Genomic DNA, 20,400 nt, shown 5'->3' with positions numbered 1-20,400 from the left:
GTGTGTTCACATAATTGCAACATCTTTATTCTGTCAGGTTCAAGTGTAAGTTCCCACATTGCACTGTGAATAAGATGAGGAGGCATAGCTTAATTCATATAATAAAATCTGAAGAGTCTGAAGAAGGGTTTCGACCCGAAACGTCACCTATTCTTTTTCTCCAGGGATGCTGAGTTACTGACCTGCTGAGTTACTCCAGCTCTTTGTGTCTAATTTCATAATAAAAGACAACTTAGCCATCGTCAGCATGATTTAAGGAGGCTGCAACACCCATTGTAATATGTGGTTGCACTTGCCCATAAAACGATTTTTTACAAATCTTGCACAATTTACCCTATTTACACTCATGACTGTGTGGCCGGCTCATAGCTCCAATGCCTTTGATAAATTCACCAATTACACCACCGTGGTTGGCCAAATCATCAGTAGTGATGTTTCAGAGTATAGGAGAGCGGCAGAACACCTGAGATGGCTTGGGATCCAGGTAGCAAACTGGATACATAATTGGCTTCATGGAAGGAAGCAGAGGGTGATGGTGGAAATATGTTTTTCAGACTAGACCTGTGATGAGTGGTGTGTTTTGAGCGATCAGTGCTGGGAACATTTCTGCTTGTGGCTTATATCAACGATTTGGATAAGAATGCACAAGGCATGATTAGTAAGTTTGCAGATGAAACCAAAGTGGATTGTATCACACATAGTGAACATGGTTATCAAAATGACAGTAGGCTCTTCATCAGTTGGGCAAGTGGGCTGTGGAAAGGCTAATTAAGTTTAATGCAGAAAAGTGTGAGGTGAATGGTAGGCCCCTGGGGAGTGCTGTGAAGCAGAGGGATCTAGGTGCATAGTTCTCTGAAAATGGTATCACAGGTAGATAGGAGGGGCGAGAAGGTTATGGTGCATTGGCCTTCATCAGTGAGAGTATACTCGCTGAAGTTTAGAAGGATGAGGGTGACCTCATTGATACTTACTGAATAGTGAAAGCCTGGATCGAGTGGGTGTAGAGAGGAAGTTTCCACTGGCAAGTCTAGAACCAGAAAGCATAACATCAGAATAAAAGGACGTACCTTCAGAAAAAAGATGAGGATGAATTTCTTTCATGAGAGGGTGGGGAATCTGTTGAATTCATTGCCACAGAGAGTTGTGGAGGCTAAGTCCGAGGGTATTTTTAAGGCAGAGATTGATTGATACTTGATTAGTAAGGGTGTCATGGGTTTTGGGGAGAAGACAGGAGAATGGGGTGGAGAGGGAAAGATAGATCAGCCCTCTCAATTTTTTACCGAGGGTGGAAAAGTCCACCACTGGAGGCCATAGCTATGAGGTGAGAGGAGGAAAGCTTAAGTAGGGCAAGTTTTATTTTAAGAGAGTAGTGGGGGCTGGAACGCAGCTACGATTGTAGCATTTAAAAGGCTTTTAGATAGGCATATATGATTGTAGCATTTGAGGTTTTTAGTTAGGCACTTGGAAGTGCAGGAATAGAGGATATGGATCAGTTAGATTAGATCAGTTTAACTTGGTGTCATGTCCAGTACAAACATTGTGGGCAGAAGAGCCCGTTCCTGTGCTGTACTGTTCTATGCCCTCTTTACCACTTTGTAGTGATGAGTCCTGCATTAACTGTATATTTTCCCTTTACATTCATCCTCCCCAGGTGAAACCCCTCACACTTATTTGGATTAAACTCCCATCTGCCATTTTTCTGCCCATTTCTCTTGCTGATCTACATACCACATACTTTAATAGCGTTCTTCACAGTCCATGACGCCAGCAGTTGCGGTGCCAAATACAAGCCTACTGACCAACCCATCTATATTTATGCCCAAGTCATTGATATATATCTCTTTAAGCACTTTTATAACATTGGAATTATGAGAGGCAGGCTCCCAGAAACCACTGTGTGATGATGAGCAAATCATTTGCTTGTTGGTGATATTGATCAAGGGGAGTATGATTATATCCTCTGTTCTGTGAGATTTTTTTAATTCTACCACGATGAAAAATGAACCAAATATATATAACTTTTTATTTGATAACATTTCAACATCATGAAAACATCTGTAACTTGAGACATACACAGCGGGTTGATTGTTCTACATCACAGATAAGAATGCAAGCAACAAGTTTAACCCAATTATGAACTTATTGCTTTCTTAGTAATAGGAATGGAATACTGAAGTGACAAGAGATAATTAAAGTCGTCACATTGGGAATTGAAAAAAATCAATTATCTATACCCCTGATACCTGACAACTTTGCATTTAATTATTTTATTGATAATAGCACAGTCGCAGTTAAGCTTTAAACTGTTATTTCTGGCTTCATTTCTATGGGGCCCCTCATGTTCCGGGCAGCTACCCACAATCAATAAGGTTCTAATGTGAGGTAGCACACAATTGCCTCGCCAACGGTCCGTCTCGTCCTTTCCTTCTTTGAGTTTTTAGTTTGTTGCAAAATATATGCTTTAGTTTATCTTTAGTTTTGTATTATATGGGGAGTGTTGGGGGGGGGGGGGTCTTTTTTTATCTCTTTCCTCGACGGAGACGCGACTTTTTCCATGTCGTATCTCCGCCTGCACTGCGGCCTAACATCGTGGAGCTGACGGCCTCTTGCTGGGACCTTTGGAACTCCAACCGCGGAAGCCTGCGGACTTTAACAACGTGGAGCTCGCGGTCCCTGGTTAGAGACCGACTTCGGGAGCTCCAAGCCGCGGGAGATTCGACCGCCCCGACACGGGAGCTTCGATCGGCAGTTGCGGGAGCTTCAATCGCCCTGACTCCGGATGGTTCGACTCCCCCGATTGCGGGAGAAAAAGGAGGAAAGAAGATAGACTTTATTGCCTTCCATTACAATGGGGAATTGGGAGGAGCAGCTGAGGTGGATGTTTGTCAAATTTGTATGTAGTTGTGTGTCGTTACTTTTTTGGTATGACTGTATGGCAAACCAAATTCTGCATATGTTGCAAAACATACTTGGCTAATAAATTACGATTATGATTGCCAACTGGTTTGGGAATCATTCCTCTCAAGAAAATAAGACTGCGGTATAATCTCTTGAATGTCTTTAAAATTGTGAAGCAAAAGGATCAAGCAATCCAAGGAAGACTTTAGAAAAATACTGTTACCCAAAGAATGATGAGAATGTGGACCTCACTCCCACAGGGATTACTGAAGGTAATTTGTTGAAAACACATACGTAGATTAAAAAATAAAAAATGTTTACTGGGAAATGGGCTATGTGCAGGCAAATGATACTTGCTCAGAGTCGTAGAGTTGTACACCATAAAAATTGGTCCTTCAGACCATTGTGTCTATGCCAACAATGATTCTTATCTATACTAAACCCATTTGCCTGAATTATAGTAGCTCCACATACATAACAGTGCAGCACAGGAATGGGCCCTTCAGCCCACAATGTTTCTGCTGAACATGATGCCAAGTTAAACTGATCTCGGCCTGTAAATAATCCATATCCCTCTTTTCACTGCCTATCTAAAAGCCTACTCAAAGGCATTATCCTATCTACCTCCACCACCACCCTGAGCAACTTGTTCCAGGCCCCCACCACTCTGTGTAAAAACCTTGCCCCGCACATCTCCTTTAAATTTGCTTTTACCACCCTGGGAAAAAGGTTCTGACTGTCTACACTATCCATGTCTCTCTCTTTATATACTAAGTTTAATATACTTCTATCATGTGTCCCCTCAACCTCCGACATTCCAATGCCTCTGAAATATTGTCGCTGTTCCTGCCTTCAATACCTCTTCCCCATTACAGATACTTTAGACTTTAAACTTTAGAGATACAGTTCGGAAACAGGCCCTTCGGCCCACCGAGTCTGTGCCGACCAGCAATCACCCCATACACTAACACTTCGACACACTAGGGACAATTTACTATTTTTACCGAAGCCAATTAACCTACGTCTTTGGAGTGTGGGAGGAAACGGAGCACCCAGAGGAAATCCACGTAGTCACAGAGAGAATGTAGAAACTCCATATAGAGAGCCACCGTTGTCAGGATCGAACCCGGGTCTCTGGCGCAGCAAGGCAGCAGCTCTGTGTCGCCACGCACGAACAACTATCAGTGAGCGAGCTTAGGGTTCACCTCCCACACCCTCGCAGGCGCTATGGGTCGACTGCAGAAGACAGCCCAACACACAAAGTCGTGTGTGGTGAGGGTTGGGCACGTCTATGGGTCGATGTGTCCAGACCAATGATTTGGTGAATTGGGCCACTGGAGGGCCTGCAGCAGCCTGGGGTCCGAGAGGCCAGGCCCGCAGCGGCACAAAGCGGTGGAGCAGCAGTGGAGGACATCGACAGCATCACCTGGCCAGGCCGATCCGTACATCTCCGACTAGTGCCGCCGCTTGGACAACAGGCCTTTAAGGCCAAGTTAAGATTCTACATTTTTAACAACTTTGAAACTTGAAGAATACAAGATTGTGCCAGAAACTCTTGAACTTCAGTATGATTGTGCCTATGTATAGTAAGATTTTTACTGAACTCTATGCAAAAAATAATGTTGCTGTCCAAAGTACATGTGACAAGAATGTACCATTAAATCATGCCTGCACCCTCTAGTGGCCTAAGAAGGAACTGCAGATGCTGGAAAATCGAAGGTACACAAAAATGCTGGGGAAACTCAGCGGGTGCAGCAGCATCTATGGAGCGAAGGAAATAGGCAATAGTCTGAAGAACGGTTTCGGCCCTGAAACGTTGCCTATTTCCTTCGCTCCATAGATGCTGCTGCACCCGCTGAGTTTCTCCAGCAATTTTGTGTACCCTCTAGTGGCCTGCCCCATTATTACACTTTAACAACAATTAATCTCTCCCACCATATAGATCGTTCTTTTTCTTTTATTCATCTTCCATACATTTCCCTGCAGCTGAAAGTTTAAAATGTTAACCATTACCTCTCCTCGTACACTGCCTGGCACTGTGTCTCCAGATTTCTATTTCAGATTTCCAGCATTTGCAGTATTTTTCAAGACGTATGGCTATTGGGCAGGATCCAACCTTCAACAAAGTCAAGAAATCAAAGAAGATTAGATAAAGCACGGATAAATCTTTACATGATTTAAAGCACTGAAACGTTTTGTACATTCAAAATATAGTCAATCAGCCAATAAATACCTGGTGCATTACTGTATTTAACATTTACTATAATTAGGAATGTTCTTCGTGAAATACCTTTGAAGGAGGTGCCTCCTAAATAAAGGTCACACATTACTCATTGCACGGAGCATTCAAAATCCAGGCGGGGTCCATGTGAACTAGGCCTTGCTTCTCTATGGTCTTACTTCCTATTTTAAGCAACAAAGCTGGATGATCCAATGTAATACCATTGTGGTGAAAGATGCTTAACAAAGGGTTGCCCAGAAGCAAATAATAATTCTTGTCATACTTTGCTGGATGGGAGAGCAAAGTTATTTGTGCATTTAACCACAGCTATTTGTTGAGAGAGTGGATTCAAATATTTGTACTGAGATGAGCACTGCCTCAAGCTACTTTCAGGGCATGGCTATGTTTTGGTTAAGTTACTTAAGAAACAATCGGGCTTCAAGACAATTGCTTTGGAGGCACGAGTTCAAATCCCACCATCTAAGAAATTTAAATTCAATGGAATAATTCTGAAATTATTAAAAGAAAACTATCTACTGCATACCATGATGCCACTAGAATAATGTTTCTTCGAAAAAGATCTTGAATAAAAATGTTGTACAGGGAAGGTCATCTGCCTGCTTTGCCTCATCCGGTGCAGAGGTGACACAATTCCATCAATGCAATTGACTGTTAATAGTGCATCGGGACTGAGAGTAGAGGGGAGACTCTAGTATTTTGGATCTAGCACATCATTATACATTTAGTATACAAACTTAAAGCACACGGTATTGGGGGTTCAGTATTGATGTGGATAGAGAACTGGCTGGCAAACAGGAAGCAAAGAGTAGGAGTAAACAGGTCCTTTTCACAATGGCAGGCAGTGACTAGTGGGGTACCGCAAGGCTCAGTGCTGGGACCCCAGCTATTTACAATTTATATTAATGATCTGGATGAGGGAATTGATGGCAACATCTCCAAGTTTGCGGATGACACTGAGCTGGGGGGCAGTGTTAGCTGTGAGGAGGATGCTAGGAGACTGCAAGGTGACTTGGATAGGCTGGGTGAGTGGGCAAATGTTTGGCAGATGCAGTATAATGTGGATAAATGTGAGGTTATCCACTTTGGTGGCAAAAACAGGAAAGCAGACTATTATCTAAATGGTGGCCGATTAGGAAAATGGGAAATGCAGCGAGACCTGGGTGTCATGGTACACCAGTCATTGAAAGTAGGCATGCAGGTGCAGCAGGCAGTGAAGAAAGCGAATGGTATGTTAGCTTTCATAGCAAAAGGATTTGAGTATAGGAGCAGGGAGGTTCTACTGCAGTTGTACAGGGTCTTGGTGAGACCACACCTGGAGTATTGCGTACAGTTTTGGTCTCCAAATCTGAGGAAGGACATTATAGCCATAGAGGGAGTGCAGAGAAGGTTCACCAGACTGATTCCTGGGATGTCAGGACTTTCATATGAAGAAAGACTGGATAGACTTGGCTTATACTCGCTAGAATTTAGGAGATTGAGAGGGGATCTTATAGAAACGTACAAAATTCTTATGGGGTTGGACAGGCTAGATGAAGATTGTTCCCGATGTTGGGAAGTCCAGGACAAGGCTTAAGGATAAGGGGGAAATCCTTTAGGACCGAGATGAGAAGAAACTTTTTCACACAGAGAGTGGTGAATCTCTGGAACTCTCTGCCACAGAGGGTAGTCGAGGCCAGTTCATTGGCTATATTTAAGGGGGAGTTAGATGTGGCCCTTGTGGCCAAAGGGATCAGGGGCATGGAGAGAAGGCAGGTACGGGATACTGAGTTGGATGATCAGCCATGATCATATTGAATGGCGGTGCAGGCTCGAAGGGCCGAATGGCCTACTCCTGCACCTATTTTCTATGTATCTATGTATCATCCTTCATTATATTCACCAGCTACAACGGGATCCCGCCACGTCACATCTTCCTCTCTGCATGACTCACTGGTTCATTCAGGATGTAATTATGAAAATGGACAAGGGAGAGCCAGTGGATGTAGTGTACATGGACTTTCAGAAAGCCTTTGATAAGTTCCCCCATTAGTCGGCAAAATTAGAACATATGGTATTGGGGGTAGGGTACTGACATGGATAGAAAATTGGTTGGCAGACAGGAAACAGAGAGTAGGGATTAACAGGTCCCTTTCAGAATGGTGGGCAGTGACTAGTGGGGTACCTCAAGGCTCAGTGCTGAGACTGCAGCTATTTACAATATACATTAATGATTTAGATGAAGGAATTAAAAGTAACATTAGCAAATTTGCAGATGACACAAAGCTGGGTGGCAGCTTGAACTGTGAGGAGGATGCTATGAGGATGCAGGGTGATGTGGACAGGTTGGGTGAGTGGGCAGATGCATGGCAGATGCAGTTTAATGTGGATAAATGTGAGGTTATCCACTTTGGTGGCAAGAACAGGATCTCAGATTATTATCTGAATGGTGTCAAGTTAGGAAAAGGGGAAGTACATCGAGATCTGGGTGTCCTTGTACATCAGTCACTGAAAGTAAGCATGCAGGTACAGCAGGCAGTGAAGAAAGCTAAAGGCATGTTGGCCTTCATAACAAGAGGAGTTGAGTGTAGGAGCAAAGAGGTCCTTCTGCAGTTGTATGGGGCCCTGGTGAGACTACACCTGGAGTATTTTGTGCAGTTTTGGTCTCCACATTTGAGGAAGGACATTCTTGCTATTGAGGAAGTGCAGCGTAGGTTCACAAGGTTAATTCCCGGATTGGCTGGACTGTCATATGTTCAATGAATGGAGCAACTGGGCTTGTATACACTGGAACTTAGAAGGATGAGAGGGAATTTTATTGAAACATATAATATTATTAAGGGATTGGACACGTTAGAGGCAGAAAATATGTTCCCGATGTTGGGGGAGTGCAGTTTAAGAATAAGGGAAAGGTCATTTAGAACGGAGATGAGGGAAAACTTTTTCAACCAGAGAGTTGTGAATCTGTGGAATTTTCTGCCTCAGGCAGTGGAGGCTGATTCTCCGGATGCTTTCAAGAGAGAGTTCGATAGAGCTCTGAAAGATAGCGGAGTCAAGGGATATGGGGAGAAAGCAGGAACGGGTACTGATTGTGGGTGATCAGTCATGATCACAATGAATGCAGTGCTAGCTCGAAGGGCTGAATGGCCTACTCTGGCACTTATTGTCTATTGTCTATAAATAGGACTGTTGGGACAACTTTGTGTGTTGGGACAAAGAGCCTGTTTCCGAGCTATTTGATCCTATCCATGTACCGGTCCAAATGTTTTTAAAATGTTGTCAGAAGCAGCAAAATATATTTTTCTCATTAAAATAGACACAGAAACAGGTGGTACCAATGTGAGACATTTTAACTTGCTTGCCCTTCAATTTTCTCACCTCTTTTGAGGCTCCTCGAAATGTCCTGTGATCCACATTGGAGAGAGCTGACAGGCCACCTACTCTGCGGTTAGTGGTGCAGAATCTCTCCATTTGGAAATTTGCAAAAGATTGATATTCTTCAGTGGGCTGCCTTCCCATCAAGATCAAAGATCTTCAGACTACCTACATCTGCATGATGGGTACAAAGTCGAAAAATTGCCATATAAAAAGCTGGTAAGTGAATCTATTCACATCACACATGCTAACACATCGATTTCAAATTTAATCAATCATATTTTGTATATCTGTTATATTGAGATGAGCACATTAATGCTGGCTTTAAAGCAGGGGTGTCAAACTCATTTTAGGTCATGGGCCGGATTGGGCAAAATGCGACTTCATGTGGGCTGGGTCAGTTGTGCACGCGCGTGCTCCCACAGCTTCCGTTGCCTTCGTTTTTTCAACCTGCTCTCATGTGTCTCAGTATCTGCTATTGCTACAAAGTGTTTCACTTTACAAATTTTGGGTCTTGTGAAGAAGATGGCCTAGCAAGCATTACTTTTATGATTGGTATTAACTTAGGCTACAAGAAAGTTGTGATGAGAGAGAGAAAAAACAATGCTATTTTTGGCTGATTATTTCGGGAGCCACACCCTTTCCATTAATAGATCATTTGAAATCGAACATCAGCAGACATAAATGTAGACAAATTGTAAATGTAGGCTGCACAACTGCACCTAATTTTTATTAGCCTGCTTCCAGCAATCAAACTCAGACAATGAACACAGTTAGCCTCTAATTTTTATTGAAGTGATCACATTTACTATAATAGAATAGTCAGAAAATGAATGAATCACAATACTATGACACTCAATATTTCATAATGCATTTTGCTTACATGTCGCAGTGCATCGAACAGCGTTACTCATTTTTCACATGCTGCTTCCAGACACCCGACATCTCTTGGCTTTAACCAGCCTGTCAACATCAGGGACTAGTTTCTGGACCGTTGTGATTTTCATAATGTCATTTATTGTCTGTGTGTCAGCTGCGAGCACAGTTTGCATTTGTTAATGTTCATTATGGAGAATCACAGAGATATGGTGTCCCGAACATGCAAAGGATCTTTGAGGTAAAGTCTGTCATCTTGGCGTTCATAGGTCCCAAGCATTGATAGAACGAGTCCAGACCCACAGTCTTAAATTTATATTTCGAAGCCGAGTTACACAAACTTCAATTAGTTCCATTTGGAGTTCCTCCGGCACATCTGATGCTTCGTTGACGGCAAACGGCGAGCAAAATAACGAAAACGTTGTTCGCCGTTGTGATGTTTGTCATGGGCACCTTCTCCACAAACTCCTCGGTGACGGTCAAAGATGCATCAACACCACAAATAAATATTCCCAATTGAGCTACATTAGTCATGTTGGTGCTCTCATCAATTGCAATAGAGAGGGAAATAAATTACTTCACTTTGTCTTTTAGTTGACTGTTCAAATCTCCTGCAAGGTCCCCGATTCTCTCTGCCACAGTATTTCTTAACAAGCTGATATTACCAAAAGCCTGTCTCTTCTCAGGGCACACCAGCTCAGCCGCCATCAGCATGCATGCTTTGATAAATTCCCCCTCTGAGTATGGCTTTGACGCAGCAGCTATTTAGTTGGCAATAATATAGCTGGCCTTGACAGCTCCATCATGAGTCTCTCGACCTTTGGTGAACACTGATTGCTGTTTTTTCAGAGCTGCTTCAAACTCGTTTACCTTTTGCGTTCCGAGTCGTCCTGCGTATTTGTCATATTTCTCTCCGTGTGACGTCTCTTGGTGTCGTTTGATATTGTACCCTTTTGCCACAGCCACTTGTTACGAGCATATCAGACACATAGGTTTGCCGTTGACCTCATAGAAGAAAAACAGATCTTTCCAATCTTCGTTGAATATCCGACATTCGATGTCAACTTTTCTTTTCTTGGAAGCACAGCAGCAAGCAGTCTCAGCCTTGCTACAGGTGTTACTTACCCGAGTACTCTGTGTGTTTATACTGTGTCTGACGATGTAAGTGGGCCCTAGTGGTCTTCAGTGCAGGGTGGTAGGTGCTTATGCACAGCGGGTAGTTAAGTGCCGCCTATTGTTTTCTAAGTACACACAACAAGCTGCTGGCACAGCAGGCGGCACAGACAGCGGTGGGAGAGAGCACGGCGAGAGAGCGCGGCAAAGGAGAGAGAGCGACGAGAGAGAGAGAGCAGCGAGAGAGAGAGAGAACGGCTGTCGTACAGATACATAATAAATGGTCGTGAATATACGTTTTTTTCCCCCTAAATCATCCCGCAGGCCCGATTGGACCCCTTCGCGGGCCGGATTTGGCCCGCGGGCCGGTAGTTTGACACCCCTGCTTTAAAGAATGAATATAGTTTGACATACTTCAATAAATTTGCAGAAAGTCACATGGGGTTGGTTTTAATTTTAAGTGGCATAACTATAGTGAAAATTAGTTCTACAGTTTTGAAAGGCATTCTCATAATCTAATGTAAATACCATTTATGTCTTTCATTTAAAAAAAAATCCCTGTATCACATAATATGTCACCATTTGGTCAATTGCCCTATGATCCCACTGCAATCCATTCTCAAAATTCTCTTATTTTGACTTAACTGGGAAGGTAATGAAAGATATACTGAACATGGCTATGTGATGCAAATTCCTCAACTTGAAGGCAGAATCTCCCATATCTCATTTACTTATCGAGTCCACATCACAAGATTAGAAATTGTTCAGCCAGAGCTGAACCCACTTCTCGGCATCTGCAGGCAATGGCGTCTTGCGCTTCTTGTGCTTCTTGTGTGTAGTGGTGGAAAGATTGGTGGAAACAGGGCTGCAACGTGAACGCTCTTTTCTTGACCCCTTGAAAAGAGTAAAACTTTTTTGGTATAAAGATATAACCTACTTTTAAACACAGCTTTCTGCAAAATGGTCTTACAATCTGTCTAATTATTTTTAATACCAATTCTAACAATTAAAATTCCCCTGATGGGATAGATGATTCTTTTCTTGCCCAATGACATTCCTGTCATACTCTACCGTACCTAACAATGAGAGCTCTAATAGTGGAGAGCCTACAGACAGCTATGAAGTCTGGGTTTTACATTGGATGTTACATTCACCACAAAATATGTAGCTGAGTCCTACTGCTAGGTCAGTTCAAAAGTCACAGTTCCCGTCGAACTACATATGTTACCACTGATTATGATAATCTGCATCTGGTAGGAGTAAAGACTGTAGTTTCTCTTACAGCCAGATCTCCCCTAGGTGGCGCCACCATTCCACTTCCTCACAGGTTGAACAAAGACCATGCACCATGTAAACTTAACGCTTTATCCATTGCTCCTCATTTGCTCCCACGCAAATCCTGGCTCGCCTTAGTCCTCTGATCAGGAGCGGTCACTTCTGCATGGGTGAATATCACATTACACGTAAGTAGTTTTAGAAACCTACAAAGTGCAGACATTCCAACTGAACACAAACATTTGTCCAGCTATTAATTCATTTCTTGGATGAGTTTGTCACTGTCAATAACAGCATTTATTGCCTATCTCTACATTTCCGATGAACTGGGTGGCTTGCAGGGCCATGGATCAATACATAATGTAAGGGCTGAATAAGGATGGCCGATTTCCCTGCTTGAAGGACTTGGCCCTAGTTTTGTGTCTGAAAAAGGGTCTCGACGTGAAACATCACCTATCCGTGTTCTACAGAGATTCTGCCTGACCCACCAAGTAACTCCAGCACCTTGTGCCTTTTTTTGTGAATTAGCATCTGCAATTCCTTGTGGCCCCAGTTTACTTTGACTCTCAAATGAAAGTTCTTTTTGACACACTGGGAATTCCAAATTTCTTCACCAACTCTGGTTTTGAGTGATTATTGGAGTTTTTAGGTGTGTGCCTAATGTCCAAGAATCCTGAGCAAAAATGTTTGGTCCCATCTCACAAATGTCACAACCTAACCAGAAATGGACACAAGCATAAAGTACTGCAAAATTTATGTTACATGTACATGTAAATTTATGTACAGAATGGTACTGTTAAATTTATTTTCTATCGCAATAGGATAAAAAGTGCTATGCAATCCTTTTTTTCCCCTCGGTGTTTATTCTTTGTAAGGGCCTTTTTTTTATTACTATGATTCAATCATTTCATTGTTACCATTACCAATAGTAGTTATTTTAAATCACAGATTTATGTTCCTGGATCTAATTATTTGCCAAGGAACACGAGTACACTGCTACTACCCAAAGTGTTTCTCACACAATGGAAGACCGAGCACCTAATTTTGTGTCTCAAAATCATATATTCAATAAGTCGCCTTGCAGTTACTGTTGGTAGACAAAAATGCTGGAGAAACTCAGCGGGTGAGGCAGCATCTATGGAGCATAGGAAATAGGCAACGTTTCGGGTCGAAACCATTCTTGCAGTTACTTTTGTCAGCCCTTCTAACTTTTCCCCTTATTCAATCTGACCATGGCTGATCTACCCCAGGCCTCAACTACTTCTCTCTGACAGATCTCCACAGTCCTCAATACCCCAAATATATTTATCCAGCTTCACTGTAAATAATTCTAATGAACCAGCCTTACAATAATGTTTGAATCAACAACAATTAAATGAATGCTCTGTTAAGAGACCAGAGGAAATGTTTTTCTTCTGTAATAAACTTTTGGGCATGTATCTCTACGACAATATCCCATAGATTCCACATTGTACCAAAGCCAGAGTATATATTTTGCACAATCTGTTGAGTCTTTCACTTTATGCGTACATCAGATTTTGTTTTAACTTGCAATCAAATAATGATGAACTCTCCTGGGTCAAGTCCCTTATTAAGGTCATTGTTTGTAGGTTAATCCATTTTATCTGAATGTGCTTTCAGTTTGATTATGTAAATTAAACATTTTTGGCACAATGAACTTGATTTTATCAGCTCTGCACTGCAATGTCCTCTTAAATGAAGCATGTGATTGGCAAGTTCAGTAGGCTGCATTTAAACTGTATCCATCGGGGAAAAAAACACAACTAGGTTTCACAGATATCGATGGAGGGTGTGGAAGTGCATTGGTTTGTTACTGTTGTTTAAAGACACGAGTTCAAACTCGTGTCTCGATCAGCTGAGATGCTTTAGCTGAAGGAAGAATAGAAAAGCAAAATATAGCTTGAAATATTACCTGAAGAACAGTCCCGGTCTGAAACATTGATTGTCCATTCCCTCCACAGATGCCTTCTTACCCACTGAGTACTCCAGTGCTCTGTTTATTCCTTAAAATATTATTAAAACAGAGATGCTACAATATGGTGCTCCAGAGAAGGATCTGAATGTCCTTATATAGGAAACACAAAATTAATATGCAGGTAGGCCAAGTAGTTAGGGAGACAAAAAAAGGAGTAAAGTATAGAAGTCTTGCTGCCAGGGCATTGGGAAGATCTTACCTGGAGTACATAGAACAGTACATCACAGGAACAGGCCTCTGGCCTCAGGTTTGTGTTACCATCATACTAAATTAAGTTCACCCCACCTGCCTGCATGTGTTCCCTATCCCTCCATTGTGCTTGTACTCCCTCCATTATCTACCTGTTCATGTGTCTGCCTATATGCATCTTAAACATTGCTATTGCATCTGGATCTACCACCTTCTCTAGCAGCTCTTTCCAGGCGACTGCCACTGTCCATGTTAAAAAAATGCCTCCTAAATCTCCTTTAAACTTAGCCTCTTCTCTCACCTTAAACCTATGCCCCTTTTTTTTCACTATCACTCCAGGAAACATCTCTGACTACTTACCCTATCTATGCCTCATAATTTTACATATTTCTGCCAGATTGCCTCTTCAGCCTCTGATACTCCAAAATAAAACAGTTCAAGTTTGACCAATCTCTCCTTATAGTTATTACTCTCTAATGTAGGCAACATCCAAGTGTGACTCTTCTGCTCCACTCTCCAAAACCTCCACATCCTTCATGTAATGTGGTGACCAGGAACTGCAGGCAATGCTCCAAATGAATCTGTACTAAAGCTTTATGCAGAAGGCCCCATGTGTTTTCATCTTGTGCCTCAGTCTAGAATAAGAGATCTTTGTCAAATGCTTCACTGAAGTCTATACAGACAATATCCACTTCTTCTTCTTGCATATGGCGTGCACAGACTAAAGTTGTAGGTCAACTTGTTCTATTTGATCTTGTTTGTGCACGTCGGGTTGATTGCATCAGTCGAAACAGGGTGGACCACATGAAGGTTGCAATCTCCCACCCCACAATATCCACTGACCTAACCTCAAAAACCATCTTTATGACTTTCTCAAAAAGCTCAATCAATCTTGGAAGACATGACCTCCACCACACAAAACCATGCTGACCCTCCCAAATAAGTCAATGATTTTCCAAATGTGAGTAAATCCACTGCTAAGAATCTCTCCAATAATTTCCTCACCAGTGATGTATGGTGTACTCGCCTACAGTTTCCTGGATTGTCCCTCTTCTTAGATAAAAGAACAACACTGGCTATTTTGCAATCCTCTGGGATCTCACTACAGAGGATACAAAGATCTTTGTTTAATGTCTGCAGCAATTTCCTCTCTTGCCTCACACAATAGCATGGAATAGATCCTATTGGGCAATGAGGACATATGCACCTGGATGTCCTTCAAGAGAACCAAGTTACCTCCTTCTTGATATCAACATGCACTAAAACATTAACACCCCCTCCCTGATATCGTAATCCTACGTAGGACAATACAGCACCGGAACATGCCCTTCGGCCCACAATGTCTGTTCCGAACATGATGCCAAGTTCAACCGATCATGTCTGCCTGCACATGATCCATTTCTCTCCATTCCCTGCATATCCATTTAAAAGCCTCTTAAATGCCACTATCACATCTGCCTCCACCAGGCACTCACCACTCTATGTGTATGAAAATCGCTTCATATATCTCTTTAGACTTTAGAAATACAATGTGGAAACGGAATTGGGATCATCGTCAGCAAAATGCTCCCCCACTGAAACTTCAATCTCCTGCCTCAGCTAGTTTCCCAGCACTAAGCCAAGCATTGCTCCTTCCCAGGTTGACTATGCAAATATTTTTTCAAGAAGCTTTCCTCAAATCACCTAAAAAAATGCTGCCCAATAAATGAAAAATCCCAGTTCCCCAGCAAAATGAAATCCCAGTTAACACTGGAAGAAGTAAACTCACTGACCACAATAACCCTGAAACATTGTTCCATGGTCTGCCAACATATCAGTTCCTCTTTCTCTACAACTTTGTTCACCTTACTTAAAGAAGATTATTTTTGCATCCACAAGGACAATTAGATTGATTCATTATATACCTTGAAGAAAGGTTGAACATGTTAGGTCATTTTTCATTGGACCTTAGAAGAATGAGTGATCATCTTAAGTTAAAATATTTTGAGATGGCTTGACACGGTAAAATAAAAGGTTAACTTTATGGAGCAATGTAGAATTAGGCAGAGAAAGATACAAAATGCTGGAGTAACTCTGCGGGACAGGCAACCTCTCCTGATAACATAGAGAGGTGACGTTTCGGGTCAGACCCTTCTTCAGACTGAAGTCTCCCAACCTGAAATCTATCCATGTTCTCCCAAGATGCTACCTGACCTGTTGAGTTGCTACAGCAATTTGTCTTTTTTTGTAAACCAGCAACTGCAGTTCTTTGTGTCTTCGTAGGATTGCTTTAGAACAATGGATTGAGAAAACTAGATGCTGGGAATGTGAAATTAATGAGGTTTTCAAAATACATGAACGACCATTTAAGTCTAAGAAGAGAAGGAATTTCCTCTCTGAGAGGCTTGTGAATGCTTCAATTTTCTACCTCAGAATTACGAAGGCAGTCACTGAACATATTCAAGGCTGTAATAGAAAGGGAGTCAAAGGAGAATCGAGGGTTATAGGTGGCCTAAGGTCAGGCCAAGATCAGCTATGAATTTACTGAATGGAATAGACGACTTGAGGGGCCATGCGGATGCTCCTGTACTTAGTACTTCTGTTCTCAACTGAGCTGATTAATTAAATAAGCAGTAAAATGTTAGGATCAGCAATAGTAACCACAAAATTGATAACTTGTTATTAGTAGTATTTGTGGAGGGAATGATCAGGTGACTGAAGAAAGGTTGAAAACACCATCTCTGTATTGCCTTCACAGATGTTGCCTTACGCACTGAGGTACTGAAAAAAGAGAGAGCGAGAGAAAGAGAGAAAATAGATTAATTGATGGTAGATTGAGGTACTCTTTGTTCTAAAACATTAAAAACCATTCTAATGTGCTGCTGCCACAAGACGTTAAGTGCTTGAAAATATATGAAAACTTCTCGATCTGTTTTTTGTGAATATCTGCAACAGTGCATGTGTGCACTTTATGCTTCGAGGCAGAAGAGGGGAGAGATCAAAAAAGGAAGAACACTCAACATTAATCCCACACTATCTGCCCTCTCCTTCCAGTCTTCCTCTCTCTTCACTGTCTTCCACCTGGTCAGATTTCCCAGTGCGATCTCCTTTCTTACCCTGCTTACCCCGTTCTCCTCTGTCACTCTGTGGGTTTCTTCCTCAACCTTTTCCCCCCATCCCAAATCTCTTCTCCTTGGACCTCTCCTCATCCCCTGGAAAGCCAACAATTTCACTCCTCCTTCACACTCCCTTCCTTCTTCACAGCCATCTCATCTATCAACTCTTCCATTTGTTCTTCCATTTGACCTCATCTCCCACCCCCCCCCCTACCCTTTTCCACTCCTTGCCTCTGCCCTCCCCCTTCTGCCTACCCTTGCCCGTCTCTGCCTACCCCTCCCCATGCTTCCTGCTCATGCCTCCATTCATCTGCCCCTACACCTCTGCCTACCCTTGCCACCCCCCGGCGACCCCTGCCTGGCACTGCCTCCGTTCCCTCCTCCCGACCTGCTCCCACCCCTCTACCTCTTGCCCCTGCCCCCCAATACCAGCCTGCCTCCCACCATCTGCCCCTTCCCCTCTGCCTACCCTTGCACCCCCCTCCCCCCCCGCCTCCTCCACCTCTGCCTGCCCCCCTCCTCCGCCTTGCACCTCTGTCCCACTGCCTACTTACCCTTGCCCTGCCTCCTGCTCACCATTTCCCAGCCTACCTCTGCCCCCCAATGCCTCCACTACAATGTCTCCCTGCCCTTGCCGCCCCCACCCCCTGCTCATGTCCCTGTCTCTGCTCCTCTCCCCCCCCCCCCCCGCCTACCTCAACCCTTGTCTCCTGCTCATGCCCCCTGCCCTTGCTCCTGGCCTGCCCTTACCCCTGCCCACTCACTGCCTACCCTTGCTCTTGCCCCCGCCCTTCAGCCCATGCCCTTGCCTAACCCCTCCCCCCTCCCTCGGCCTGCCCCAACCCTTTGCCCCCTCTGCCCTCCCCTCCCCTCCCCTCCCCTCCCCTCCCCTCCCCTCCCCTCCCCTCCCCTCCCCTCTCTCAGGCTACGCTGTGGCTGTGACTGGCGCTGGCGGGCGGGCAGGCAGGCGGCCGCTGTGACGCAGGCGGAGCTGGGGTTGCCATGGCGCCGGGCTGGCAGGAGGCGCGGGCCCAGGCCCAGGCCCGCCTTCTGCACACATCAGCCCCAGCTCGCACGTCAATGTGCGTCAGCCGGGATAACATGATGCCTCCTGCAACGGCCGGCACCTTATAGCTTTTTTTTAAATTTCCCTTTTGTTGTCTCCGAGGCCGGTGAGATTGCGCTCTCGCCTCCCCCCCTCCCCCCCTACCAGACCCTCCCGCTCAGACTCCCGCTTCCCGCGGCTCCCGTCCTCACCCCTCACCTCCGTGTAGAGGCGGAATGAACTTGTTTCCCAGCGTGTAGTTGCCTCCTCGCCCGGCCCCAGCATGGTCATGGCGGATTGTCCGGGCAAACTACACCGCGGTCCCGTCCGGGTTGGCTTCTACGATATCGAGCGCACTCTGGGCAAGGGCAACTTCGCGGTCGTTAAGCTGGGCCGACATCGCATCACCAAGAGTGAGGTAAGTGGACTACTCATCTCCCCTCTCCCTTGTTTGGACGGTGGGCACAAATTCTGTGTGTGTGTGTGTAGGAAGGAGCAGCAGGCACCGGTTTATACCGAAGATAGATACAAAATGCTGGATTAACTCTGGACCAGGGCAGGCAGGTAGCATCTCTGGAGAGAAGGAATGGGTGATGTTTCGGGTCGAGACCCTTCTTTAGATTGAGTGGCTTCAAATACTGTGCTCCTCAACATCCCCAGGTCGCCCCCTTCTCCCCACAAAAATAATAACTTGGACCGAATTGTTTGTGAGGAACTCCTTTGTGTTTTACCTTCAGAGCTGTGTTGTGTTCCGCTAGGCGGGCTGAGGGGTTTGGGAGAGTCGGGCGGCGGGTGTGGAGAGAGGACCAGATGGTGCTGCTCCTCGTTTGTCAGGAACACTTGTCCAGGTTGTGGATGCGAGAGCAGGAACACTCCCGGATCGTTTAGACGTGTCAAATGGGAAATAGTCTCTTAATTTATTTATCATCCACACTGATGTTCGGCGGTTATTTGTGATTATTATCATTCTTTGGTTGCAGATCTACATGCAATAGAAGGTGCCTTTCAAAAAACCTCTCAGTGATGAACGCGACACCTCATTAACCAAAGGATATTTGCTTTTGAAGGACAATGCAGTAAAATATTAATAGTGATTTATTTTGGGGCGAAAACATTACTTTCTAAATTTAATTTTGAAACATTGTATTTAAGATTGGGTTTAATGTAACCAAGTGTTACGTATTTTTTTACAGCCAGGCTAAAGTCGTCTCTGTAATATAGGTGATGAGATAATCTGGTTCTCTTTCTCTAACAATGCGTCAGATACAAATGCATGGGGATTATTTTAAAGGCAAATGCCCTAACCTTGAGGGCAATGTATCCAATAAGTGCCTATTGTTCCAAGCATTGTGGAAATATTTCACTGTAGAAGTGAGGTCCACTTCAGGCAAGTTGCAAATTTCTCTTTCAGGCGTAGCACGACTCGAGATTTCTTTGTGACAATTGGTTCCTTAACAGAGAGGGGAAAAAATGCCTTCGATTATGTTTAACCGAGCGAGTTGAAAAATAAAGGGATTACTTTTTTTTAAAATAAAATACGCCTTGATACTCTTTAGAGCATTACATAAATGAACTTTGGAATGGTTGCACCGCAGGTTGGAAGGTAAACACGTAATTAGATGAGCGGGCTGAATTGATTTTCCGCTGGAATCGGGATGCCTGGGAGTTACATTAATGAAATTGCTACAGCAGCAAGAGGTGGATAAACTTGTGGGACACATTGGGGATTGAGCTTTTAATTAAACCCCTTTTAAAAGTAAAATTGTTTTATCAAAATTTGTTTTTTTTCACCTGGCCTTTGTACTAAATGGTGCGGAATGGGTTGAAGTAGGAATTTGAATTACATAAGCGTTTTGCCCAGGGCATTATAAAGAAAAATATATTTAATAGGTTCACTGCGAAGCTGTTCAGGAATTAAAAGATTTTAAAGGGTTATCCCGTGTCACCGGCACAAGTTTCTCCTAGACCTTAGTGTTTCGTTAAAGCTAGGATAACGCGAAGAGTATTTCAATTACTTGACGAGAGGACTTTTCAGGCATCATATTTCGGCAGGTTATCGAGATGTAAAGCGTTTCCAATCATTGATTGGGGGGGGGGGGAAATAAAATTACACCTTTCAAAATTACTGGAATTTTCAAAAACTTTGTAACACTATTCTCACTCAGCCCCAAGACTGACTTCCCTTTCGGTTAAAGAGTTGTACTCCAGAATATTAACAAGGTTATCATATTTTCCTTATGAAGTTACTGACAAGCAACTGCACATGGAGCAAAAGGAAATGTGTTCCTGATATCTGTTTCTAACAAAGAAAGGATTTTTG

The 20,400-nt window shown here is 43.6% G+C and overlaps 1 protein-coding gene across 1 annotated transcript in view; it reads left to right on the top strand.

The window, feature by feature from the left end:
- The first annotated feature begins 18,023 nt into the window (after window positions 1–18,023).
- The window catches only part of sik2 (salt inducible kinase 2), a 103,827-nt gene continuing 101,450 nt past the window's right edge, over window positions 18,024–20,400 (top strand). The window contains exon 1 of the mRNA XM_033049673.1: window positions 18,024–18,498. Within this exon, the coding sequence (XP_032905564.1) occupies window positions 18,364–18,498 (135 nt within the window). The 5' untranslated portion in view covers window positions 18,024–18,363. The remainder of the gene's footprint in view (window positions 18,499–20,400) is intronic.

Source organism: Amblyraja radiata, chromosome 33 (assembly GCF_010909765.2).
Source record: "Amblyraja radiata isolate CabotCenter1 chromosome 33, sAmbRad1.1.pri, whole genome shotgun sequence".
NCBI classification, from domain to species: Eukaryota; Metazoa; Chordata; class Chondrichthyes; order Rajiformes; family Rajidae; genus Amblyraja; species Amblyraja radiata.
Note: the sequence above shows the minus strand (reverse complement) of the source record. Positions and strands in the feature narration are given on the sequence as shown.